The following is a 13536-nucleotide window of genomic DNA, read 5'->3' as shown; positions in this document are numbered from 1 at the left end:
TATGAGGGCAGGGGATATTTTTTTGGGAGGGGCTACAGGGATTGAGAAACACTGTTTTAGGTCAATTTGATGAAAACTAAAATACAAGATTTGCTTTACGCATTGAATATTCCAGCAATCCTTTTCAGAAAACAAGGCTATTTAAAGTGTCTCCAGTCCACTTTAAACATATTTTATTCCTGACCCTCCTTGTTGTGAGACTGATTTTTTTTTCTTCACACGTTTATGATCCGATCACATAACTATTAGCCCTCCATTCCTGTTCAGATATCTGTGTTTTACTCAGTGGCTTTTCAAAGAAAACAATCCGTTTTGTTTCATAAAACTACTTCTAGTTACAGTGTGCATTGATACCCAGTTTGTTGAATTTGTTGATTATTATATTGACATACATTCCCTGTATGTACAGACTGAACGTGGTTTGAATTCAGCAATAAAGTATTGTACTGCTACGAAGTATTTCCTTATTCACAGACGCAGTGTCTTTCTTGAAGTCCACACACAGCACTGTGCACAAGAAATGCTGGACAGCAAAGATGCCTTCAAAATGAATGAAATTAAATGTTTATACATTTAAAAAAATAATATAAAGAGCAGTAAACAGGAGTAAATGAAACAAAGTCAATATTTGTTGTGATGACCCTTTGCTTTAAAAAAAGAAATAGTATTCTCAGGTATACTGTGTGCAGTTTTATAAGGAAATGAGCTGTACGTAGGTTTTACTGAGCATCTTACACAATGAGACACGGGTCTTCTGGAGACTTCGTCACACTTGCTTCTTATTTTTGCAGCAAAACCCATCAGCATTTATTATGTTTCCTGTCTGAAAAGTGTCTCTTTTGTAATATGCGATACAGACATTTTCCAGTAATGTTGAATTTTGTGCTGGAAAACTAATGTTTGCAGTCTGCAGTGTTTTTGTACTGACTCGATAATGGAGAAGTCCTAAAATAAAAACTGATAAAGTTTGCTATTTCAAAGCTATTGCATTGTAAAGAAAAATAAAAAAATAAATAATCCAAGTCTTCATTAAGGAGGACAGAAACATGGGTTCTCCAATAATTTGATTTTAATGCCAAGAAACACTGCCTTAATTAATTAGCTATGGGCTAATCACATTATATCACATTGAAGTCATCACATTAAGTCAACGTGTGAAAGTGCATTATGTGTGTGCGCACACACACACACACACTCTCTATCTCTCTCTCTCTCATTTTATATATATATATATATATATATATATATATATATATATATATATATATATAAAACAGTTACTCCATGAAATTGAGTCGTACATGAGCTGATAGCAGATGAGGTGCATAGAACTGAGTTGGCTATAAGCCATGCATGATAAGATTGAGTGGAATAACTGTTTTATTCTATCCACATTCACTGGATTTTGAGAAACAGAGCATTTTTATTTTTTGCAAAATGCCCAACAAAATAATTTCCGCTTAGAATGTAAACAAACCGGCTAAATGACAGTAACAATTTGTGAAAAATGCTATAAATAAAAATAAAAAAGAGACGTTCTTACCATCAAATACTTTTATTCCACATTTTGTTGCTGGGGTTTTGTTTTCGAATTGAGTTTTTATTTTGTCCTCAGTTGGTTCAGCAACATGCATTGCCATTTTGTTTTTCTTTACTCGTGGTATATGAGCTGATAGCCTCATTGTAGAGTAGCCAATCAGAGCGCACGATTGCTCATATCCAGTGAATGTGGAAAGAAGAATGTCAGTTAATGGACATCAGGGAAAATGTGGATAGAATATATATATATATATATATATATATATATATATATATATATATATATATATATATATATATATATATATATTAGTGTGAATGAGTGAGCTACTTCTTATCTCTGATGTTCTTCTGTCACTCTGCTGTTCATTATTATTATAAATGAATTACATTTTTATAAGAAGTACAAATGGTACTTTCTCACATTTCTATTAATATCTAATACCCTTCTTTCAAATTTAACTAACAGTGTTTACAATTCAACTGTCTACAGTTAAAGGTTTAAAATGATAAATGTGGTTAATGTGGATATTTTAAGATACAAGTAAGTAAATGAATGAATGATTTTTTTGTGGAAATACTCTCTCTCTCTCTCTCTCTCTCTCTCTCTCTCTCTCTCTCTCTCCAAAAAACCTTTACTTTATTTCATACATATGATCACTTTTAGTGGAGTGATTTTCACTAACCCTTGAAATCTAAGTTAATCCTTTATTAGCTTACTGTACTTCAGTTGCAGAATTTTCTTTTCAGCCTTCTCTTATATGCTGACTTGATTGGTCGGATCTGTTTTCTATACTTTTATTCACTGTTATGCTGTTTTTCATGGGTTGATGTAAACCACTCTACTAACTCATGTGTTTTTCATATTTTATATTGTATCATTTTTATAGTCTTTAATTTTATTTCCATTTTTGAGGACCCTTCTGTAAATCACTCTGTGATGTTGGCATCCTCAATAAAGATCAATATTAATTAATTATCAGTGAATGCATGCATCCACACATGTGCACATGTTGCATCCAATACACAAAGTAAGTCAAAGTGCAAAATAATAATAAAAAAAAAACTTTTGTGTGAATTAATTATTGCATAAACACTGAAAGCACTAATATATATATATATATATATATATATCATCTCATAATCTCTAGCCGCTTTATCCTTCTACAGGGTCGCAGGCAAGCTGGAGCCTATCCCAGCTGACTACGGGTGAAAGGCGGGGTACACCCTGGACAAGTCGCCAGGTCATCACAGGGCTGACACATAGACACAGACAACCATTCACACTCACATTCACACCTACGGTCAATTTAGAGTCACCAGTTAACCTAACCTGCATGTCTTTGGACTGTGGGGGAAACCGGAGCACCTGGAGGAAACCCACGTGGACACAGGGAGAACATGCAAACTCCACACAGAAAGGCCCTCGCCGGCCCCGGGGCTCGAACCCAGGACCTTCTTGCTGTGAGGCGACAGCGCTAACCACTACACCACCGTGCCGCCTCTCTCTCTCTCTATATATATATATATATATATATAGAGGCGGCACGGTGGTGTAGTGGTTAGCGCTGTTTTTAGCAAAAGTTAATATAATCTACAATGTTAGAAAATGCATAATATTTAAGTGTTTTTCAGTAGGACCTTACCATGATGTTTCCCCATCAGAAACATTTAAAACCCAGAAATCTTTTATTACTCATCTCTTAAAGAACCATTCATAAATGCTGTAAATACCCTGGGTATATATTCCATGCCAAGTTGGATGATATAGTGTATTTAATGTGTCACGTGACCATTCATTCATCATTCATTTACTCAAATAAAACAGCTCTAAATCTCAAACACTCCCTGAACAATCCCATTTTTTTGAGCTCAGAAATAATGCGAGTGTCTGAAAGTTCATGTATAGGTGAGAATTAATAACTAGCATTAATATATCTACGTGTGTGTGTGTTTAAAAGGTCGATTCCCCATGCAGAGAAAATAATATTTGCACACTGAAATGTCTCATTGTAAACAGAACTGTCTCTGTATTCGCAAACATGCTGCTGATGTTATAAATTACATCTCAGCAGGAAGTTTCAACCTTGTACATACGCCAAAGATAAACTGATGCAAGATGTCAATAATTAAATCAGTGTAACAAGAGTAAGCACGAGACATCATGAATGCAAAATCAGGATGAGATGTGTTCATTTAGAACACAAACCACTCATGGTCCTTATTAATTTAGAATTAATATTAAGACTTCCTATTTGGACAGAAGTCGGCTCTTTTTCTTATTTATTGTTTCTGAATCTTAAACCATTTTAGCCTATGTTCATGGATTTAAAAATATTTATTTTTAGCCAACCTCAAAATTTAGAAAAAGAGTTCTTCCTGGGCTCATAATAATAATAATAATAATAATAATAATAATAATAATAATAATAATAATTTCCAGAAAGTTCTTCTTTTTCCATGTTCAGAATTTCTTCCCTAAGATGTGATCTCATATGCAAGCAGGATTTACAAGTAATTTCTGATTCTATAGAGTGAAATTTTTATTACAAAATTAATAAATCAATTAAAGCTTTCTTTTGTGAATACAGTAGATAAAGAATAACAATAATAATAAAAAAAGAAAAACAGAATATGAGATCAGCAGAACAAGACACTGAATATGGACCAGTAAGAGTAATAAATGCAAGGGGAAAAAAGAGCAGTAAGAACAGGAATGCAAAAATGACAGTGATTGAAATGTACAGCAGCATAAATCAACAATGGGTTAATAATAATAATAATAATAATAATAATAATAATAATAATAATAATAGCAGATCTGAAATATATCTATGCTCAAGTGAATAGCATTAGTGCATCAGTGGGAATGGGGAAGTGTTTCAGTTTACAATTTAAGGATCAATAATTATAAATTAAAAGTAAAATTTTATGAAGGAGGAAAACTTACAGGCTCTGTTTCATACTGAAATGTATAAAGAATAGATTAGATTAGATTAGATTAGATTAGATTAGATTAGATTAGATAAAACTTTATTGATCCCTTTGGGCGGGTTCCCTCAGGGAAATTAAGATTCCAGCAGCATCATTACAGATAAACAGAGAAAAGAAATAGAGAAAAACTTCTAGATAAATTAAAATAAATTAAGTATTTACATATACAAATATAAAAGAATAAGATATGGGGAAGAGAGGAAGGGGGAGGAGGGAAAGGGGGGGAAGTGGGGTTAGAGTAAAGGCCTCTGCATGCTCTTGCGACAAGGCTTTCGCAGATAGCTTTTCGCAGACAGTTGTAATTTATCGTTGAGCGGGGAGTAATAGGCATGCGCGATGTTATTCACTGCCACAACGCAAGGGGGCGCAAAGTCGCGAAATCGCTAGGAGTAGTTGGTGGGTGTGGTTAGTGGAGTGTTTATCCTCCGGTTACTTATAATGACTAGAACTGGAGTCGTATAGATGTCCGTACTTCCTCACTTCCTCGATCAACCGCTCTTCGTGCTGCTCCATCTTCGCTCGTGTTTTTAAAAACGGTGGTCATGAAAACAAACCAAACCGGGAAAGTAGGGAAGCAGAAGTGCGTGTACAGCGGATGTAGAGTGGACCAATCAGAGCCCTATTGTCTGCGATGCTGTCTGCGAGGCTTCTGCGGTGGTCACAATTTTTGGGAGGTGCGCGCAGAGCGTCTGCGAAGGTGGGGGGGCTACGCAGACGCCATCTGTGACACCATCTGCGAGGACTGGGTTGTCAGCATAAATTGGCCTTAAGTGTGTGTGTGTGGGGGGGGGAGCAGGAAAGATATTGCACTTTATATTGCACATTATATTGCACATTGTCCGGTATTGCTTACTGTTAGGCTAGGCTACTGCTCCTTCCTGTCCTCTGTCCTCCTGTTACCCCTCCTCCCCCCCAGAGAGGAGTTGTACAGTCTGATGGCATGAGGGACAAAGGAGTTTTTGAGTCTGTTCGTCCTGCACTTGGGAAGGAGCATTCTGTCACTGAACAGGCTCCTCTGGTTGCTGATGACGGTGTGCAGAGGGTGACTGGCATCGTCCATGATGTTCAGTAGTTTGTCCATAGACCTCTTCTCTGCCACCGTCACCAGAGAGAGTCCAGCTTCATGCCGACCACAGAGCCGGCCCACCTGATCAGTTTGTCCAGCCTGGATGTGTCCTTCTTGGATGTGCTGCCCCCCCAGCACACCACAGTGTAAAACAGGACACTGGCGACCACAGACTGATAGAACATCCACTGAAGTTTCCTGCAGATGTTAAAGGACCACAGCCTCCTAAGGAAGTATAGCCTGCTCTGTCCCTTCCTGAATACGGTAAGTGATTGGTGTTGCAAGTCCAGTCCAGCTTGCTGTCCAGCCACAGCCCGAGGTATTTGTAGGAATCCACAGCCTCCACCTCGACTCCTTCGATCAGAACTGGTCATGACTTTGGTCTGGACCTCCCAAAGTCAATGACCAGCTCCTTGGTCTTCGAGGTGTTGAGCTGCAGATGGTTCCTGTTGCACCACACAGCAAAGTCCCTCACCAGGCTCCTATACTCCTCCTCTCTGTTGTCACTGATACACCCAATGATGGCTGTGTTATTGGCAAACTTCTGAATGTGACACAGCTCCGAGTTGTAGCAGAAGTCCGCGGTGTACAGGGTGAAGAGAAGAGGGGCCAGCACCGTGCCCTGGGGTGCTCCAGTGCTGCTAATTACAGTGTCAGACATGATGTCCTTCAGCCTGACGTACTGTGGCCTGTCAGTGAGGTAGCTGGAGATCCAGGTGACCAGGCAGGGGTCCACTCGCATCCTGTTCAGTTTGTCCTGAAGCAGTAGGGGCTGGATGGTGTTGAAGGCACTTGAGAAGTCCAAGAAGAGGATCCTCACTGTGCCATTTCCCTTATCCAGATGCGAGTGGGCTCCGTGTAGCAGGTAGAGGATGGCGTCTTCCACACCAACACCTACCTGGTACGCAAACTGCAGACAGTCCTGGGCATGTTGTACCTGGGGTCTGAGGAGGCTGAGGAAGAGCTGCTCCAATATCTTCATCAGATGTGAAGTGAGTGCCACCAGTCGGAAGTCGTTCAGCTCGCTGGGCCGATTCTTTTAGGGAACTGGAACAATACATGATGTCTTCCAGAGGGTTGGCACTCTCCCCAGCTGCAGGCTGAGGTTGAAGATGCGTTGGGGTGGTTCACCCAGTTCAGCAGCGCAGGTCTTCAGTAGTCGTGGACACACCTTGTCCGGGCCTGCTGCTTTCCTGGGGTGAAGCTTCCTCAGTTGACCTCTGACCTGGTCTGCAGTAATGCATGGAGGAGTCTGTGTTGAGGAGGGGGAGGAGGTGGCTGCTGTGATGACTGGGGGGAGGTGTGTTGAGGGAAGAAGGAGAGATGGCTGCAGTGAGGGAGAGGGTGCGGGGGACGTGGGCTGGTTGAACCGATTGAAGAAGTCATTCAACTCGTTCGCCCTCTCCACTGTCCCCTCAACGACTCTGGTCCTTGTATTGTGGCCTGTGATGGTTTTCACACCTTCCCAGACCTCCCTCATGCTGTTCTCCTTCAGCTTCTGCTCCACCTTTCTCCTGTAGCTGTCCTTAGCTTCCCTCATGCAGCATTTCACCTCCTGCTGTGCTGCTTCCATCGCCTCCCTATTCCTGCTCCTGAAGGCGGCCTTCTTCCTGTTGAGGACAGCTTTGACTTCCTGTGTTACCCATGGCTTGTTATTAGGGTAACACCGTACAGTCTTAGCGGGGAGACCACGTCTGCACAGAAGTTGAGGTAATCTGTCAGACAGTGTGTCAGCCCCTCTATGTCCTCACAGTGTGGGCTAAGCAGCACATCCCAGTCTGTGATGTCATAGCAGTCTCTGAGGGCATCTTCCATTTCAGGGGACCACCTCCTGATGGAGCTAGTTGTTGCAGGCTGCCTTTGAACCAGGGGGGTGTACTTCGGCTGTAGAAGAACCAGGTTGTGGTCAGACTTCCCTAGTGGGGGGAGGGGTGTGGCTCTGTATGCATCCCTCACATTAGCATACAGCAAGTCAATTGTCCTGTTGTTCCTTGTTGGACAATCCACAGCCTGGTAAAAAGCAGCCAAAGTAGAGTCCAAAGTAGCGTGATTAAAGATTAATATGGACGCAGGCTAACGGCTAGCAGCTCCAAGTCCGGGCAACATAAAACTGTCTTTACGGAGATATGTCCCGGGTCACACCAGCGATTGTTAACATAAATGATGAGTCCCCCACCTTTGCTTTTCCCGCATGTTTTAGTGTCTCTGTCGGCTCTCACAGCAGTGAATCCCCGCAGGTCCACGTTAGCATCCGGTACAAGGTGTGCTAGCCATGTCTCCGTAAAGATAAATAAGATGCTCTCCCGGTAAATCCGCTGGTTGTTCAGAGAGGAAAGCTCGTCGACTTTATTTGGCAGCGAGTTCACATTCCCCATGATAACGGAGGGAATGGATGGTTTGTAGTGCTGCCGGGTGTCCGCTAGCCTAGCCTTTAGCTTAGCTCCAGCTTTGCAGCCCCTGGGTTTACTCCTCAGCTCGGCCGGGATGGGGTGTCATATCCCGGCTCGTCCCATTGTTTTCAGGGCCAGCAGCTCCTCTCTCGAAAAAGTGAGAAAACTGGCTCCTGGTTGTGTGTTAAAGTTAAATATATCCATGTTATATAGTTAAACACACTATGTCTTCGTAAGAAGAGCAAAAAAGTAAAAAAAGGTAGAAAAAAAGAGGTTTAAAGAGCTAAAAACTACAGAGCTACTGGAGAGGCAGCCGTCTCACACAGCGCCCATACGTTTATTAGTGCACAAATAAAAAAAATAAAGCCATGAATATGAATAAATGAATATGAATAATATGAATATGAAACTTGTCTGATATTCAGTGATGTTCCAGATAAATCCAAGGCAGTCTGGGATTGCACATCAGCAAACACAGCGGTCATTTTGGACATCACGCGCACAAGATACTCCTGGTAAGAGCCTCCATATGGAGAGAGAGACGAGCACGCGCTGAAGTTTTAACCCTCACACACTGAAGCGAAGCTCCAGAAATATGCGTTTGGTCTCAGTGCTGTGGTAGCACACGGTGCGCATGCGCACTACGAACAGCAAAATCCCTGTGGGAAAAATAAAGCCTGCAAGAAAGAAAGGAAAAAGAAAATAGGCCTAAATAAATAATAAAAAATTTCATCTCATCTCATCTCATCATCTCTAGCCGCTTTATCCTGTTCTACAGGGTCGCAGGCAAGCTGGAGCCTATCCCAGCTGACTATGGGCGAAAGGCGGGGTACACCCTGGACAAGTCGCCAGGTCATCACAGGGCTGACACATAGACACAGACAACCATTCACACTCACATTCACACCTACGGTCAATTTAGAGTCACCAGTTAACCTAACCTGCATGTCTTTGGACTGTGGGGGAAACCGGAGCACCCGGAGGAAACCCACGCGGACACGGGGAGAACATGCAAACTCCACACAGAAAGGCCCTCGCCAGCCACAGGGCTTGAACCCGGACCTTCTTGCTGTGAGGTGACAGCGCTAACCACTACACCACCATGCCGCCCCATAATAATAATAATAATAATAATAATAATTAGCAATAATGAGCTAAACTATGTTTTATTAGTCAATTTTATTATTATTATTATTATTATTATTATTATTATTATTATTATTATTTACCTTACCTTGTACCTTGTCTAGGTCTTCAGTTGTCATCAGTTGAGGGCTCTAGCTGCTCACATTTTTTGCGTTCGTTCAGTGTGGTTAACAAGAGGTGACGGCACATGTTGCGATCTAATGCTAGTCTCGCACCATCTGAGATGTTGCAATCGTCACCCAAAAGGAGCTGGAGGTCTTGTTCTAAGATCTTCAGCAGGGATAGCCTGGGACGCCCAACGCGTTGAAACCCATGAGTGAGCAACCAGTAGAGGGGACATAATAATAATAATAATAATAATAATAATAATAATAATAATAATAAACACGTAGAAGAACAATAGTGATGCGTGCTTTGCACTGCATCACTAATAATAATAATAATAATAATAATAATAATAATAATATATACATAAATATAAATATTATTAGCAATAATGAGCTAAGCTATGTTTTAGTAGTCTATTATTATTATTATTATTATTATTATTATTATATCAAAATTTAATGTTTTATGTTTTTTGTTTTTATCTTTTAAGGTATAGAAATGCCATTCACTGGAAAAGAAAAGGTGTTTTGTGTGTTAGAGTACGCTCGAAGACAGTCGAACAAGACTGCAGCCTGCATTTCTGAGAGAATTATCTAAAAATGCACCAACTGCAATGCAGATTTGGATTTAGCACAAAAAGTTCAAAGAGGAAGGCTGTCTGTGTGTCTGTCTGTGTGTGTGTGTGTGTGTGTGTGTGTGTGTGTGTGTGTGTGTATATATATCTTAAGCAGTCATGAGGTGATATATATTTTTATGATAATATTATACTTCTATTAAACCCTTCTTCCTGTTTTATCCTGCATTTATGCACATTTCTAATTAGGCAGACCCTTCAGAACACATTAAAGATGAAAATAAATTTAAAATTAGTATTTATTTTTATTTTCAAAGACCACTTATTAAATATGTGGCCAGATTAAACAAAAATTGCATGAATGCCTATAGTGTTGAAGTTTTGACATGAATGAGTGTAAAAAGGTGTTTAGCTCTTGCATTTAAGGCAATACAAACCTGCAAACTGAAAACATCACATCACTGTGCGGAACAAAAAAGGAAATAAAATGTAGCAAAGCAATAAACAAAGTAGTAACATGTCCAGGTGTAGGATTACAGCAGTAATAATCATGTCAATGTGCAGGATTACAGCAGTAATAATGTCAGTGTGTGGGATTACGGCAGTAATAATGTCCATGTGAGGGATTAGAACAGTAATAATCATGTCCATGTGCGGGATTACAGCAGTAATAATCATGTCAATGTGCAGGATTACAGCAGTAATAATGTCAGTGTGTGGGATTACGGCAGTAATAATGTCCATGTGAGGGATTAGAACAGTAATAATCATGTCCATGTGTGGGATTACAGCAGTAATAATCATGTCCCTATGCAGGATTACAGCAGTAAGAATGTCCATGTGCAGGATTACAGCAGTAATAATCATGTCCATGTGTGGGATTACAGCAGTAATAATGTCAGTGTGTGGGATTACGGCAGTAATAATGTCCATGTGAGGGATTAGAACAGTAATAATCATGTCCATGTGTGGGATTACAGCAGTAATAATCATGTCCCTATGCAGGATTACAGCAGTAAGAATGTCCATGTGCAGGATTACAGCAGTAATAATCATGTCCATGTGTGGGATTACAGCAGTAATAATGTCCATGTGTGGGATTACAGCAGTAATAATGTCCATGTGTGGGATTACAGCAGTAATAATGTCCATGTGTGAGATTACAGCAGTAATAATGTCCATGTGTGGGATTACAGCTGTAATAATGTCCATGTGCAGGATTACAGCAGTAATAATGTCCATGTGTGGGATTACAGCAGTAATAATGTCCATGTGTGGGATTACAGCAGTAATAATGTCCATGTGTGGGATTACAGCAGTAATAATGTCCATGTGTGGGATTACAGCAGTAATAATGTCCATGTGTGAGATTACAGCAGTAATAATGTCCATGTGTGGGATTACAGCAGTAATAATCATGTCCATGTGCAGGATTACAGCAGTAATAATGTCCATGTGTGGGATTACAGCAGTAATAATGTCCATGTGTGGGATTACAGCAGTAATAATGTCCATGTGTGGGATTACAGCAGTAATAATCATGTCCATGTGCAGGATTACAGCAGTAATAATGTCCATGTGTGGGATTACAGCAGTAATAATGTCCATGTGTGAGATTACAGCAGTAATAATGTCCATGTGTGGGATTACAGCTGTGATAATGTCCATGTGTGGGATTACAGGAGTAATAATGTCCATGTGTGGGATTACAGCAGTAATAATGTCCATGTGTGAGATTACAGCAGTAATAATGTCCATGTGTGGGATTACAGCAGTAATAATGTCCATGTGTGAGATTACAGCAGTAATAATGTCCATGTGTGGGATTACAGCTGTAATAATGTCCATGTGCAGGATTACAGCAGTAATAATGTCCATGTGTGGGATTACAGCAGTAATAATGTCCATGTGTGGGATTACAGCAGTAATAATGTCCATGTGTGGGATTACAGCAGTAATAATGTCCATGTGTGAGATTACAGCAGTAATAATGTCCATGTGTGGGATTACAGCAGTAATAATCATGTCCATGTGCAGGATTACAGCAGTAATAATGTCCATGTGTGGGATTACAGCAGTAATAATGTCCATGTGTGGGATTACAGCAGTAATAATGTCCATGTGTGGGATTACAGCAGTAATAATCATGTCCATGTGCAGGATTACAGCAGTAATAATGTCCATGTGTGGGATTACAGCAGTAATAATGTCCATGTGTGAGATTACAGCAGTAATAATGTCCATGTGTGGGATTACAGCTGTGATAATGTCCATGTGTGGGATTACAGGAGTAATAATGTCCATGTGTGGGATTACAGCAGTAATAATCATGTCCATGTGCAGGATTACAGCAGTAATAATGTCCATGTGTGGGATTACAGCAGTAATAATGTCCATGTGTGGGATTACAGCAGTAATAATGTCCATGTGTGGGATTACAGCAGTAATAATGTCCATGTGCAGGATTACAGCAGTAATAATGTCCATGTGCCGGATTACAGCAGTAATAATCACGTCCATGTGCAGGATTACAGCAGTAATAATGTCCATGTGTGGGATTACAGCAGTAATAATGTCCATGTGTGGGATTACAGCAGTAATAATGTCCATGTGTGGGATTACAGCTGTAATAATGTCCATGTGCAGGATTACAGCAGTAATAATGTCCATGTGTGGGATTACAGCAGTAATAATGTCCATGTGTGGGATTACAGCAGTAATAATATCTATGTGTGGGATTACAGCAGTAATAATATCTATGTGTGGGATTACAGCAGTAATAATATCTATGTGTGGGATTACAGCAGTAATAATAACTATGTGTGGGATTACAGCAGTAATAATGTCCATGTGTGAGATTACAGCAGTAATAATCATATCCATGTGCGGGATTATAACAGAAACACATCTGAGCTACACAGAAGTTCTTGCTGTCCCTTTAATGCACTTGCATCCCAAGCATAAGACAGAAACTTAGCATGGACTGAATCTCCCTGCACAGACAAACCAGCCTCATAACAGAAGCTCAGGACTCACAGACACGAGCGTGGAGACCCAGGCACAGGTTATAGAAATTATTTGAATTATAATTGGTTTCGTTAAAAAATTCAGGAGGTTGAAATGTCAGTCTACTGATTAGTCATATAAAAAAGTAGTTAATTAAGTGTTGCGTAATTAAATAACTTGAATAATAGATCAGCGGGTGCTTAGTTTAAATACCAATATTATTATAAATAACAGTAAACAGAGTGTCAGTGTTTTCTTGTGATGATGAGAACGTGATCAGTATTATTATTTTAATGCACTTTTTAAAATGAGCAATGGAAAAAAAAACTAAAACCAAGAGCATGCAACTTTATTATTATTATTATTATTATTATTATTATTATTATTATTATTATTATTATTAGTAGTAGTAGTAATTATTAATAATACTACAACTTAATTTCAACACATTTGGCCTGAATATAACCTAATACACAAATAGATCAATTTCCTTTTATTTATTTTACTTATTTACCATTTATTTTTACCAGGAGGTCCCTTGAGATTAAAATATCTTTTTCAAAGGAGACCTGGCCAAGGAAGCACACCATTACACCATTACAAGGATTATAACATTATAAAATCAAGCATAACAAAAACAGACAAAAAAAGAGACAACAAAAGAGAAACATAATACAAAACGAAAGAGCCAGTTTAGAAATAATAATTACACA

General features: G+C 39.6%; 1 protein-coding gene across 1 annotated transcript; it reads left to right on the top strand.

Moving 5' to 3' along the window:
- The first annotated feature begins 10627 nt into the window (after positions 1-10627).
- On the top strand, positions 10628-12673 carry LOC132899788 (uncharacterized). The gene is made up of 8 exons (XM_060941906.1): positions 10628-10750; positions 10823-10939; positions 11036-11149; positions 11249-11427; positions 11470-11547; positions 11650-11755; positions 11855-12033; positions 12106-12673. The coding sequence occupies exons 1-8, from the start codon at positions 10628-10630 to the stop codon at positions 12671-12673; spliced, it is 1464 nt and encodes a 487-aa protein (XP_060797889.1).
- Positions 12674-13536: the final 863 nt, after the last annotated feature.

This window comes from Neoarius graeffei, chromosome 15 (assembly GCF_027579695.1).
Source record: "Neoarius graeffei isolate fNeoGra1 chromosome 15, fNeoGra1.pri, whole genome shotgun sequence".
NCBI lineage: Eukaryota > Metazoa > Chordata > Actinopteri > Siluriformes > Ariidae > Neoarius > Neoarius graeffei.
This window is presented reverse-complemented; position numbering and strand designations above follow the sequence as displayed.